Source organism: Rhea americana, unplaced genomic scaffold (genome assembly GCF_003343005.1).
Source record: "Rhea americana isolate MKP2758 unplaced genomic scaffold, rheAme1 scaffold_151, whole genome shotgun sequence".
NCBI classification, from domain to species: Eukaryota; Metazoa; Chordata; class Aves; order Rheiformes; family Rheidae; genus Rhea; species Rhea americana.
The window spans coordinates 1,610,865-1,624,458 of record NW_028185606.1 but is presented as its reverse complement, the minus strand read 5'-3'; the positions used below and the strand labels follow the sequence as shown (position 1 = coordinate 1,624,458).

General features: G+C 41.5%; 1 protein-coding gene across 2 annotated transcripts in view; it reads right to left on the bottom strand.

The window, feature by feature from the left end:
* Positions 1-562: 562 nt before the first annotated feature.
* The window catches only part of DHX9 (DExH-box helicase 9), a 28,658-nt gene continuing 15,626 nt past the window's right edge, over positions 563-13,594 (bottom strand). The window contains exons 16-27 of one of the 2 annotated variants that reach the window (XM_085299664.1): positions 12,954-13,167; positions 12,667-12,761; positions 12,405-12,478; positions 11,596-11,748; positions 9,750-9,910; positions 7,661-7,772; positions 6,822-6,983; positions 6,548-6,675; positions 5,209-5,438; positions 2,871-2,986; positions 1,835-2,035; positions 563-987 (exon numbers count right to left, since the gene is read on the bottom strand). In XM_085299664.1, coding sequence (XP_085155790.1) covers positions 753-987; positions 1,835-2,035; positions 2,871-2,986; positions 5,209-5,438; positions 6,548-6,675; positions 6,822-6,983; positions 7,661-7,772; positions 9,750-9,910; positions 11,596-11,748; positions 12,405-12,478; positions 12,667-12,761; positions 12,954-13,167 — 1,881 coding nt within the window. In that variant the 3' untranslated portion in view covers positions 563-752. The other variant, XM_085299665.1, reaches the window with a different exon arrangement.

Sequence of the window (13,594 nt, the reverse complement as noted above, 5' to 3'; positions counted from 1 at the left end):
CCAGTCCACTTTGGTCTTTCAGTCCGGTTTGGTTCTCTTTCACATGTATATTTGGAAGAATGAAATGTGATTATTTTGGAGTAGCAATGTAAATGAACACCGTGTTTCTGCCTTGGAGGTCACTTCAGATTCTGCAGACGTTAGCTGCATCGCCTCAGTCTTGGAAAAAGATAGTCCTGGTTCCTGCATTACCTCTATCAGAGGAAGCTCTAGCTCTTACAGCCGCTGTGCCAGTGTTACACAGCAAGCAYGAGGCCAGTGGCTGGCTGTGAAGGAACCAAAAGCTGCCTGCCATAAACAGCAACTATCACAGCAACACCTACTCGCACAGTTTATTAGGGAATAACAAAAAAAAAGAAAAATCCCCACTGAGTTCACATTCTGTAGTTTGAAATTTGTTTGCCAGAGAATGGGTTTAGAGTATGAAGAGGTTTCTTCAGAATGCCTCCTGCTGCCTACAGCTAAACCTACTCTTAGAATAGATGAGTTTAAAATTTTTAAATCTAAATCCAAAAACATTTTATACTCTGTATAACCCAGATGCAAATACAGCATATAGATCTTGAAAACCAAACATTTTATTAAGAACAAAATAATACAAGTTGTGGTGAGTTTTCTAACAAGGGGACAGTATTTTTACAGAGCTGTACTAGTTCTAAGCAACTGAAACAGCAAACAGACTGGTGACAGCAAGAAAGGAAATGAGACACCTGCGCTTTGGTGGAGCGGGARGACTTCACTGAACTTCCACACTACCACCCACCCCTCCGCGTGTCCCCATAGCCCCCTCTGTACCCTCCGCCTGTTCCTCGATACCCCCCTCCTCTATACCCCCCTCCGCCGCCACAACCTCCCACCGCGCCCCCGCGGTAGGAGCCGTAGCCACCGTACCCTCCGCCTCTGTAGCCAGAGCCGCGCTGGTAACCTCTCCAGCCGCCTCCACTGTTGTAGCGAGCCATTTTCGGGGGCCGAGGACCATCTCCAAACCTGGAAGAGAGGCACTGTATATTTGACACGATTTAACAGATTCCATTCCTTTTTAAAATCCCGGGAATAATGAATTTGCAGAAGGCTCAGTTAATACGCCCTGGTTTTCTGTTTAAGCAATTCACTTAAAGCTTGCACTCTTGCTCCCTTTCACTTCATTAAAAAACAGCCAGGAAGAGCCTGAAGTGCCACCTGAGCAGATCCTCTCAGACAGGTCCACATCCAAGACAGCAAGTTTTCCCCTCGGTCCAGCTCACACACAAGAGCAGGAAGCCCAGTTCCTACCTATATGAGCAGCGATCCAGTGAAGTACATATCTAAGCTGGATGTGTTCATTTTCCTTTGCTTCAGAAATAAAACATGAAAATAAGCCTATAAAGGGCTACGGAGGGGAGCAAGAGGAAAACAGAGTAGCCAAATATTTACTTTCGTTCCCAGGGTCAGAAATGACTAGGCTTGCCCAGAATAAATTCGGATCATCTTTTCTTTGAAAGTCACCGTGTTTTGGAACGAGCGGTGAAACGTGTCAGGAAGCAGCCCTTTCATTARGGAGCGCCTCGCGCCCTTCCTGTGGAAACAGACGGTGATTCGTCTGCATCAGCCTCTGCACGTGACAGTTCTACATATGCTCAAGCTACGGTCTTCTGCAGCAGGAGTCCAAAGGCCCTGGCCATACCAGGCAGGTCTCCTGGCACCCTGAGCTCTGGGCTGCCGCAGCCCCCGCCCRGGGCGAGCAGGGGCTGCACGTGCAGAGCTCCTCTGTTGGGGCTCTCGGCGCTCCCCCAGGGACGCAGCACAGGCCCCTCCCTGGAGCTCCAGCTGCACACGCGAACAGAGCTGAGCTCACCTGGTGCTGGCGGCTATRAGGTTGATGCCTGCGGCTGAAGGCCTAGAGACCTGACGGATCACATTCAACATTCGCTCGTTTACTGGGTCCAGCTGCCTAATCATCTCGAGATCTTTAGTTACTTCCACAACAAGAGCCTCCATTGCAGCACGCAAAGCAGTGATGCAGGCAGCTACAGTATGGGACATCTTCAGTTTGATCCTAGAGYGGAAAGAGAGTTACGTTAGCTGTATCACCGCTTCCAAGAAATAAATTGTTTGAAAATAGTTTCCATCAAGTAGTTTTTCATGGAGCACTGCATACACTGAGCCAAAAATCCACATTCTCATCTCTGAAACTCAAATCTGCTAATGAGGGGAAATAAAATTCAGGAGACAAATTTGTCAGGTCTCTAAAACTTAACATTGTTGAAACACCTACTGTCCTTCTGTTTAATTTCAGTCTTTAGATATGGAACACTCAAGTAATACCAAAACATAACCCTTGGCCTGAAAACGCAGGCTATTTTTTGGAGCATTTGTACAAAAATRCAAAGAAATCCAAAATGCCCCAAGCTTTTGAAGGCTATAGGGCAGCCTCACAAATACTTCTTAAGCAATTATTCACCTTCACTGTACTGACTGGAAAAAAGTGTAATCCAGATGGTACTTTGTCAAGGCCATTTCTCTCCTCGAGCTGCATTTGTGAGACTTAGAAACAAGGTTCCCTTAGCCTCTCTCTGAAGGGGATGTCCAAAATGAGTACTACCACTTATTCAGGTTCCAGTTGAAGGGGGGGGGGAAAGAAAGTTTTCATGGAAATTTCCTGGTGCCATGTTTTTAATTTAAGTAGACAATCTATACAAAACAGCGCTGACAAAATAAACCCTCCCTTCCTCGCACAAAACAAAGGTAATGCCCTCCCAGTGATCTGTCCTGCGTGGCTTGCTCTAGGGTCCCTGTTYTACAGACACTTGTGTCTGCGTTAGCAGCCATTTCCCCTCAGTCCACGTTCCTCCAAAGGCCTGAACGTCCGTTAGCACCGCGCAAGGCCGTACCAGTCGTCCACCAGAATGAGCTCCCCGTCAGACAGGACTTTCTTGGAGGCAAACAGAAGCAGCTGCAGCGGGCTTACCAAGGTCATCGCTTTGGCAGAAATGGCTCGTGTTCGGATCTGCGGGCAGAAGAGGAATACAACCCTTGAAACGCAAGACGGATCACTATACCTTCCAAYGGCCGCCAAGACCCGGGAGCTTTGGAAACCAACATCACGTGCCAATACCAGGTATAGGGTCAGGAATTTATAAGGGCATGCGTGCAAATCACACTGAGCGCTGGGCAGACCCTTACGGAGACTCGGCACTGACTGGTAACACGGAACACCGCACACTTCCACGGCTGCCTGTCTGCACTTACACAGCTGTTACTCTGCAAGAGCCACCTCAAGTTCGGTCAGCCTCAAAGTGACCAAGGCACAGCTGAAGTATCTTCCCACCTTCTGCACTGCTGGGGCTGAGGAAAAGCTCACGCTGCTTCTTTAGCAGGGTCCTACATATGCAAAACTTCTAAGATGCTACGTGGCTGTGCTAAAATGCCTACGTTGTCGTTCTATAGAACCAAGACCTTAAGCTTGTACTTGAAGTGAGCACAACAAGCCACCTGACACGAAGCAGAGGCAGCAGCACTCGCTGCATGGCAACTGCCACCTGTTTAGATTAGGAATCGAAGAGCGCTGCTCAGGATTTCAGCCTCCCCCATCAAAAGCTGCATCTCTCTCCTTTCAGACGCAAGGGCAACGGGCAGAATCCGTGTTACTTGTTTGTCCTCAGGGAGGAGGCTTGCCCTTACCCCGGGAGCCACTAGACACACTCAAAACAGAGAAGTTTCCAGAAGGGAAGCTGGGGCAAAAAAATAGCTACAGCAGCAAAACAGACTGCCAAGCCTCAAAAAAAAAAACCCTTTATTTTTGCAAGTACATATTGGATAAGAAGGGAGCTGCTGATTAATCCTTCCTTCAGCACAGTTTTACCAGTCACCGTCTTACACAACCACTCTCAATTTTGTCTAAGTATTTTGGTGTAGCTTTTCTGCTGATTTTATTTATTCTTTAAAAAAAAAAAAAGAAAAGAAAAAAGAAAAAAGCATCACTTTTTGAGTTCAAAAGTCTTTTGGTCTTTTCAGGGGAGTTCACTTTACAGAGATGGTCTAGGCAGACCAAAGCTCTGTCCATCTCAGGATCCTGCCATACAGGGTGAATAAGAGGTGAAGCTCTGAACTGTGTACGTAAGAATCGCGAGTGCCAAGCCAGGGCCCAAAAGTCCATTTATTACCAATAAAGTACTTTATCTGTACGTATTAGTAAAACATGTCGTATGTCAGCAAAAAGAGAGGATATAAAAATCAGCATTAAAAAAAAGGAATTCAGACCTAATCTGTGTAGGCAGGGTGACAAAAAGAAACACATCTACAACATCACTTCTGTTACGAGACCTTACAATGCTCTCTTCACAGCAAGACGCTTCACTAACTTGATGCTTATTCTGAAAAACTTCTTTACAGCTCTTCCCAGACAGAGGCCCGTCGGTAGCTCAGATTCCAGCGGTGCACAGCTAGTTTCAACTATCGGAGACAGCACACTAGGGCCTCCGCCATCGCTCTGCTGGTGGTACTGTGCACAGATAGCACAACCAGCCGCTGACAGCCCGCAGACTGTTCCCYRGYTACATCCCGTACAGAGGCAGAGCCTCCCTGAGAGAAGGGTGACCAGGAGCAATTGCGTTCACATGCTCCAGTGATGGCAACCAAAGAGCAAACAGGGGCTTAATTGTACATGTACAATATGTGCTGTGTGTGCCAAACTAATGGCACAGAGGAAAAGGTCACAGGGATCCTGGGAGAAGTAATAGGTGGTTGTTCCAGAGTATTCCCTGAATTCATTTTTTTTTCTGAGAGGCTTTAAAAAAACAGGAATTGCCCTGCTGGGATGACAAACTACTTACATACCAGAAAGTGAACACCCCACTGCCATAGTACATTTTCCTGTTTTTCCTCTCGATTCTTAAGCAGAAAAAAAATGATAGACAGAAATTCTCTAGTGCTTAGTAGTATGGCAGAGCTCCCCACAGCAGTCTCTTAAAGTTACAGATAAGATATTTTTCTCTATGACCTAGCTGTTTTGACAAGACTCAGGAATTTTCTCTGCATCCAAGATCTCTACCTCTGTTGAATTTGACTGGTTGAAAGTTACTGTGAGGACTGAATGGCCTAAGGTTCACTTTCTGAAAAATACAAACTAAACGTTACCCAGTGTCTAAGAGGTTCTTTTTAGTAAAGAAGCTATAACAAACAAGACACAACTTGGCTGCATGTGATCAAAAAGAAGTTCAAAGTGTTTACCTTTTCTCCAAAAACAAAAAAAGGTGATGGATACTTCACGTCTTGGCTGCTGAAAGGGCAGTTGACGGACGACTTGTGGATAAGTGCATTGCGCCCCTCAGTGGTAAGAATCTTCCTCTTTTCCTTGTGGTAGCAGACATTGGGGTAGACCCCAAAAGCAAGCAAGGAGATTACGACGTCCAAATTATTATCTGGTCCAGTGTTGTTAAATGCTTGAGTCATCAAACACTCTGTTGACAGAGAACAGAAGACTGGCTAGCATCCACGAGTCACGCACGACATGTAGCACAGCTAAGTTGTTTAGGACCCCAGATCCAATCATCTACTGATTCAGTCAAACTGGTAGTTGAGCATCTGTTCTCAAAAGACCTCTGCACTCCAAGCATTTCATTATTGCATTCAATTTTTAATTATGGAGAGCAAAATGCTCAAAAATAAAAACTAGAAAGAGACGTTTCAAACCCCACCACCACCCCTCGGCAGCTCTTCAAAAACAAGGGGAGAGAGGTTTGCCCACAGTTAGCTGTACCACAGCGTGTTTCCTGTCATCTATTTTGGGGGAGGTCAGAATGGATGTTTTTATTCGTGCTGTGTTACAAGCATCTCTGAAGTTTCTGGTGGCTTCTTTTTAGGTTACCTTGCCCAGAAGTACAGTTAAGAATAAACGCAGCAATGATCCTAACAGAAGGGTGGGAGTCAAGGGGAGTGGGGAGAATTAAAGGAGTATCAAAACCAGGAAAGGGAGATGAACACGTGCTGAATCCAAACAGAACAAACCTCTCAGGGATGTTAGGCAAATTCAGCACCTGATCAACTTGAAGAAATACTTTAAGAGGGCCTTTTTAGAAAGCTGAACATTTGTTGCGTTACTGCAACAATCCCTTCTGCTGCACAAATCCGGAAAAGCACAGGGCAGAGAGCACACTGTTTAGATCACACAGAGAAGCAGCACTGAGAGCGACCAACTCCCTTAGGCTAACAGCAGAGCTGGTGTGCAAATGCTGTATCAGCATGAGAAGAGGGGGGAAGTGCAGCACTTACAGAGCACGTTTAGGGGATGTGACAAATGAAGAAAGAAAATTAGAGAGGTAACTCTCCAAGAACAACTGTTTAATAGTTTTTTTTTTTATTATTTTGCAACTCTAACCTCAGCTTCCAAATACTTCCTATACTGCACAGCAGCCATCACAGCTTCTCTGGTTTAGACAAGAAAAGAATGAGACAACACTAGAATTTCACCCAAATGCAGCTGTAGAACAACAACAGCATTATGGGAAAACCACTCATCTTGGAATAAAAAAAATCCAATCATTAAATTATTATATCCAAGCAGAATCACCTTCTGGGAAGCCACAATTAGTAAGTATATCTTTCAGCTGGACTTTTGCTTCCCAAGTCATTCTAAGAGTAGACATGTTAAGTCTTTTGTGTTCACAAAATCTCATTTCCGCTTCTTCACCGCCCATTCTAAAACAGAAACAGATTAAATTAGATGTCTGTCCAAGGAAAGGTATGACAGTCTAGCCACGCAAATCAGCCACCGACTGTCTAGTCAGTTGGGCACCCCATGTTATCCATAGCTTCTCATCAAATTTTTTGGCCACACAACATACCTTGCATCATCCCAGGCTTGGAAGACTGAGAGCAGAGCAACATGATCTGAAAACCTGTTCCCAGCAAAATTCCTGTGGACATAACCCAGCCGTTTGCCCTCACTGATGAATGGCTCAGGGAAGCAGGTGGCTGCAGAGATGGTACAAACAGCATCTCCCACACTGAAACAGAAACCACAAAAGGAATCGGGATGGGGTTTGTTCACAGTATTGCTGCCAGCAGCTGCTACAGCCTGTTGCTATGAGTAAAAACTTCCTGCTCGAGGTTAGAGACCTTAGTAATTTGGCCTTTGTCTACTAGACTTCTTTATAGAATCACTTCCCAGAAAGTGGATGTTAAATTACTTCAAATTCCAGTAGCTAACCTTCCCACAACAGCAAGTGTTCACAGGTCCTTTGTCCTCCTTTTTTCCCCTTCCCCCTACCCACACACAGTTCTTTTCACCATCTTCTTCTGAGTAAAAAGACCCTACAGCCATCACAATTGCAAACAACGGTTCTCTACTTCTATTGAAGCAAAATCTTTGAATTCATTTTTCTTTTTATCTAGGTCTCAAATACCACATTTCTGCTACACTGAAGTACTTGGAGTCCCATTCTTACTTCATAAATATTCAGGTTCTACTGGTCCCTTTCAGTTCCTCTGCATTTCATGAATATTTTATTCCCTATACTAAAAGTTACTTATCCTCTACATTCATGAATATTCAGTTTCCTATACCAAGCAGGGGCACTGGTTGCTCATCTGGATACATTATTTTTTCTCTTGTAGAGTGCATGTCTAGGGCCTCAGGAATTCAGAGAAACAGCAAAAAGAACACTGAGACTTCTAAACTTACTAAAAAATACAGCCCATTATCATCATCTTGCCAAGACGAGGTTCAATGGGAAGTTTGGCTAGGATTCTTCCAAGAGGTGTCAGCTCATCATTGGAATCCAGGGCATCAAGCTCTGAAACAAAATCTCTTGTATTATCAAAGATGGTTGTCTAATCCAATCAATCGTTGGATAAGAAATTCAGATTTTAGTAAGTGTATTTATACAGAATATCACCTATATTTAAGTTTAATCTTGTTTACGATACTGGCATCCTGATTTTCAAAACCACTCTAGGTTTAAAAAAMCACATTTTATTTTGCCCTTTTAGATATTTTACCACCTTTTCCACAACTAAAATAATTAGTAATTAATTCATGTACATATTTTTCCATTTCTTTTAAATTTTAGCTTGCTTTTGTACAAACCACTTAATGACTGAGTTCTACATGGAACAAAAGATAAAGGCCAGGAAAGCTGAAAACCCTATTCAACTTTAAATAAAGTTTCTAAAATTGATCTAATCTTATCCGATTTCTGCCTCACAAAAATCAAAGCAGGCCTGCGACAGCCAACTGTAAAGTCCTCATTTCAGTTCCCAAATCACAGAGCCCCCAATTCATCAAAAAGAGAATATTATCACTCTTCCATAAGGCTTTGCTATTCAGAGGATTTGTTTGATTTTCTCTCTTTCTCCTATGCAAACATTGCCACCCAAGCTCATCCTCTAAGYTGTTAAACCACTGCTAATAATAAAGTCAGGCAAGTATCTGTTGCTATTTGCTATACAGACAGAAGGGTCTCATGAGTCATCTTAACTTTCTAGCCATTTGATCATAATCATTAAACTTCATTTCATGAAATTTAGTAGGGTTTTTTTTTCAGTTCACGTAACAAACAAAAATGATACAAACGTGATGTTTTTAAATATCCTTCTAAGATCTAAATGAAAAACGCAAATTTATGCTTCACATACTGCATTTACAGACTTAGGCATCACCTACTCCGGAAAGCTTTAACATAATTAGAGCTTTACTGTTGATAAAAACAAGTTCTAGTGCCTCAGCAATAAAATGGGAAACTGAATAAAGAAATCTTTAGCTACTATTTTTGCTACTGTCTACTGAACTCAAACGTCTAAGGAATATTTTGRGTAAGATTTTTTAACATCCTAAAAATTTAATGCTAGTCATATACAAACACCGAAAAATCACAGGTCATCTAGGAAATTGAGGCACCTGTAGAAACACTGATTTGTTGTTAATGCTTTTCCCTCTGCTTTTCATTTCTTATCAGCTGTGTTAAAAAAAAAAGTACTAAGTTTTCAGATCATAATGTCATTAAACTTGAATATGTACCTCTAACTATGTTTTTAATTCTGGTCTCCTCTATATACGAACAATGTAAGAACTTGTGTAAAGAAACTCACAACATCAACAATGAAATAAATATTTCAGTTCTTACAAACGTTAAAAAATGCTTATCTAGTGACATTTGCAAAGCTTGCTGAGGTTGTAGATCACTGCTTTAAGCCCAAAGCATAAATTTCAGGCTCCCACTGTTTCATTCTGTTCGTTCTCTAGCTAGTTCCTTGAAGAAACTGAGGAGACTGCTTAATCCCATCTCAGTTTCTCCTGTATTATGAGGATATTGATAGTTGTATATCAAGATACTGGGAGGTTAAATTCCTTTACAAAATACTGAGATCTTCAGTCAGCAAACTGTAGAAAGATGTAATTGTATCAGAAACCAAAYCCTCTTTTTTTAGTAGTTCTGTAAATGCTTTAGTAACTGGACTGAGTCTTCATCARATAGAAGTGTTACAGCAGGTAAACACGGAGCTGGAAGCTAGTGTAGGTTGCTGGTAAAATAACAGGCCTAAAATTTGAAAGCCTAAGCTTGTTAAAGGAATGAAACTTTGTTTGGGAATTTAAATATTTCTTCAGCTGAAAGAAGACACTACACATAACGCGCCCAGGAAACATCTCGCTTCTACTCGAACAAACAGTCTGAAAGGGAGATGTTAAACCAGTCTGTAAGTGATCATTATACACTGGGAGTCATTTACAGTCTGCTTCACTAACACACAGTCCTGTGGATAAACAGTGGTACCTCTYAGCGTGTGTTCTGCTTCAATCACTGCATCCAAAGGCGGTGGCTCTATTGCTTTGGCCAAAAATTGACCAATCCCTCCCAGCCGCAGTAATTTGATGCTCAAGGCAATTTCATGAAGTGGTGTTCGAAACATTTCAGGTGTCATATGAGTTTCAAGCCTAGAACAAGAAGAAAACCAAGAGAGCCCTTATTTTTCTGAACATAAGCTTTGATCAGCATTGTATTTCATTCCATCTGTGTAAACTATCAACTTTCAAAGCAAACACTGTCTCCCAGCCAATTTACTAACCTATCCTCATTGTGCTCCTATAAATATTGTTAGAAGTGCCTAAGTTATCTTCCACTCATCTAAATTCTCTTCCCAGGGTAAGCTTACAACAGAAATGCACAGCTGGTATGGCCCACACATCACCAGTAACCAGTGCTGCCTTGTAGCATGAGCTGAACAGAGAATTTGCATGGTTGCTGCCCCTAGAGCCGCATCGTGGCTGTGTCCAGCCCCATTCTTGCCTCTTTACAACTATTACCCGTATTGCTAAGACAAGTCATCCATTCATGGGAGAGACAACCCACTTTCAGCCTGCCTCCTATTATCATTTCCCTACTTGTTATTCTATCACCTCTATACAACCCAACTCCACCTGTGAGTTCCTACTTGGATCTCTTAGAAGAGTATTTTTGACACTGTTTCCAAAAGCATTTTTCTGGTAGCAAAAAGACCTGATGGAATGAGATAGAGCACTTGCATCTATCTCTGGGGAAGTATTTTCAGTGATCATTTTGCTCACTAGTTCAACCATGAACTCCTACAAATGCCTCTGCTGTTAAGTAACAACTGCAGAAATTTCAAAACACCTTGAATAGATTTCCATTTAGTCGGTATCTCCCCCCTTACAAGTCTGCAATAGAAATCCTCTTTCCCTTCTGAGCAGTATGGATCTAGGACATTTAGTTTCTACATTCTTTGCAGGAAGTTGAACACAAGATCATTAAGTTCCACAACTACTTTAGTAGCCTAAAAATCAGTTCATTGTCAAACATTCTTAAAGTCACTACATCATTCTGTACTGCAAATCTAAATAACAAATTTTAGCAAATTTAAGTTTTTGATAAACTTAAATCCAGAAGTAACAAAAACTTGGACACTGATATATAGTTATGCTCTAGCTACTATCTAAAAAAAAGGCRCACTGAATGTTTCCTGAGGGAGATGAAATACTGAATGTAGCAGCTGTGTAGGCTCCTAAATTGGCAAAAGGATTTCCATAGATCTAGCTACTGAGAAACAGTTTGGCACATAGAAAAGGTCAAAATTTCAGCAGCAAGGAAGCTGCTGCAGCAGCTGGGCAGCAAGAACAGGCTTCTTGGCCACAAAAGTGATGGAAGGAAAAGTAACATCTGTCTTCCCTGCTTTTTACCATCTCTCCAGTTTCAGATAGGTGACAGAACTGCCTGTATGGGAAGATGCCAGGCACCTGCAATTTTTCAAGGTTTGATACTAGAGCCTTAGTCTCATTTCCAAGTCCTTTTCTGCCATTTCTCAGTTCCCAAGCACTATTATTTTCCTCCTAGACGTTCTACAGTTTGCAATAAAGATCCTAACAATCATATCATGAATTATTTGTCCACCTCCTACTATGCGTAGTAAAAAGCATATAAACATATGTATGGGTATTTTTAAGCAAAAAAAAAAAAAAAAAAAAAAAAAAAAAAAAAAAGATACCTAAGAATCACAGTATGAACTGACTTCATGATGGAAATGTTTCCACTTCACCAGAAGTAGCATACAATTGTTCTGGGAGGACTCACAGGTTATTTTCTGAAAGAAACGGCATAGTCTCACCTTTCAAAGCGAGCTCTACTGCACAAATGGAAACAAAATCCAGCACGCACACGGCCAGCTCTCCCTTTCCTCTGCTCCAAATTAGTTTTTGATGCCCAGACTGTGGCATAGTTTGTCATGTTATTGTGGGCAGTGAAGAGTTTCACTTTTTGTCTGTTACAGAAAAAAACAGAAGATCAGATAGTCTTCATCTTTGTTCCTGCCAAATCAGTTCCCTTACTTTATTCCTTACAGCCACACTGCTATTTAGAAAAAAAAAACATTCCTGTTTGACTAAATAACCTTTGGCTACTTAGTCATCTATCTGGAAGCTAAACCATCATGTTCTTCTTTATGAAGCAATGTCCCTAGCTATACACAGGATTAAGTTTTCAAAAGCATCTCAAAAGCTTAACATTTTCATGCAATCAGTGAAAATCCTATGTGCAATTTGGTCATAAAACAAATACAGCAAGACAGGATCCATAGCAGACTCCAAGAATTTTCATATTTTCMATCCAACTATACATCATTTATAATATTCACTGGGTAGATTGCATATTTCAAATATGCACTGAGACCCCATGACACCTCACATGAATAGCAGCAGCGTGAATGCAGCTGACCAAACAGCCTACTGAAATGCCAGTGTGGTTTGTAACTGTGTTAAACAGCTAAAGACAATGCAAATTTGTCTTGAGTGAGCTAAAGTACTCAAATTCAGCTCTGTATCTATGGGAACACAAGGCAGTTCTGTCCATTCAGGAAAAAACTTTTCTGCATTCCAAAGAACAGGATTTACAAAACAAAAAGCTACTTCATGAACTCACTTGCAAGAGTCTATAACATAGACCACGTCATTGATGGTAATGCTAGTCTCAGCAATGTTGGTAGATAAAATAACCTACGAAAACAGGAAATGCATATTTAAATATATTTGTTCTGAAAAAGTTAAGGTTGGACTGCAAGATAAAACACATTTCTTTCTGCAGGATAAAGTACATAACCTCTACAAAAGAAGTCAGCAACACACTCCATAAAAACGCAACACAGCAAACTATGTTACACTCCAGACAGAAAAGACCCTCATACTTTGGTTATTCCAGGAGGCACAGGGTCAAACACTCGACGCTGTTCCTCACGAGGGATTTGTGAATGAAGAGGTAAAATTCTATACTGGTGGCCTCCTACAACACAAACACAAGAAAGTCAGTAACTACTGCTGCGTAATTCTCCTTTCTTTGCACAACATGACCACTTCTACCCACTCATTCTCATGCATCTATACAAATCAATCACATTCAGCTCTCACTTTTACACAAAAGACAGTATTTCTTTTGGAAAAGTAGGTGAAATATAAGAAATACAGTTGCTTGTACCAAAGTGTGGATTCATTTCTAGATGCTTCTGCATTGTATATATCAAGTTCCAGCCAGGCAAAAAAACAAGTACAGCTCCTGGGACGTTCAGAGTCTCAATATACATTAGCAGGGCCTCAATGAGTTCAAAAGGAGTTTCCTTCTCATTCAGCTGAGCCATAGAACGTTTTGTTTCTGGGCCATACTCATCACTACAAATAAGGTTGCAATTGGCCTACAAAGGAAAAAAAAGGAACACAGATGAATTTACTCCATCTCTGGAAACTGTCTGGCCTGGTAAATAGAAAAGTGAGATGGGTGGATGGGGAAGATCATCTCAGGCACAGCTCACAGAATAGTTTACAATAAGCTAGTAGTCCTGCTTCCCAGCTTTAAGTACAAGAATGCAATTACAAATCAAAACAATTCAGCAATGGGAAACGAGTGAATTAATCTAACTTCCATTTTTTCACCTCTTGAAGCATTTCAGTTCTATTTATAGAGAAGTGGGATGACAAAACATGAGAATTTTACCTTCAACAAAAAAGGTTTTCAGTTTACAGGGACATTCAGAAGATTCAATTCTGTTTCTGAAGTTAACAGCAATTTCAGATATTAGAAATTTGAAAGTTGCTAAAAATGCTTATGTTCAACAACACTGA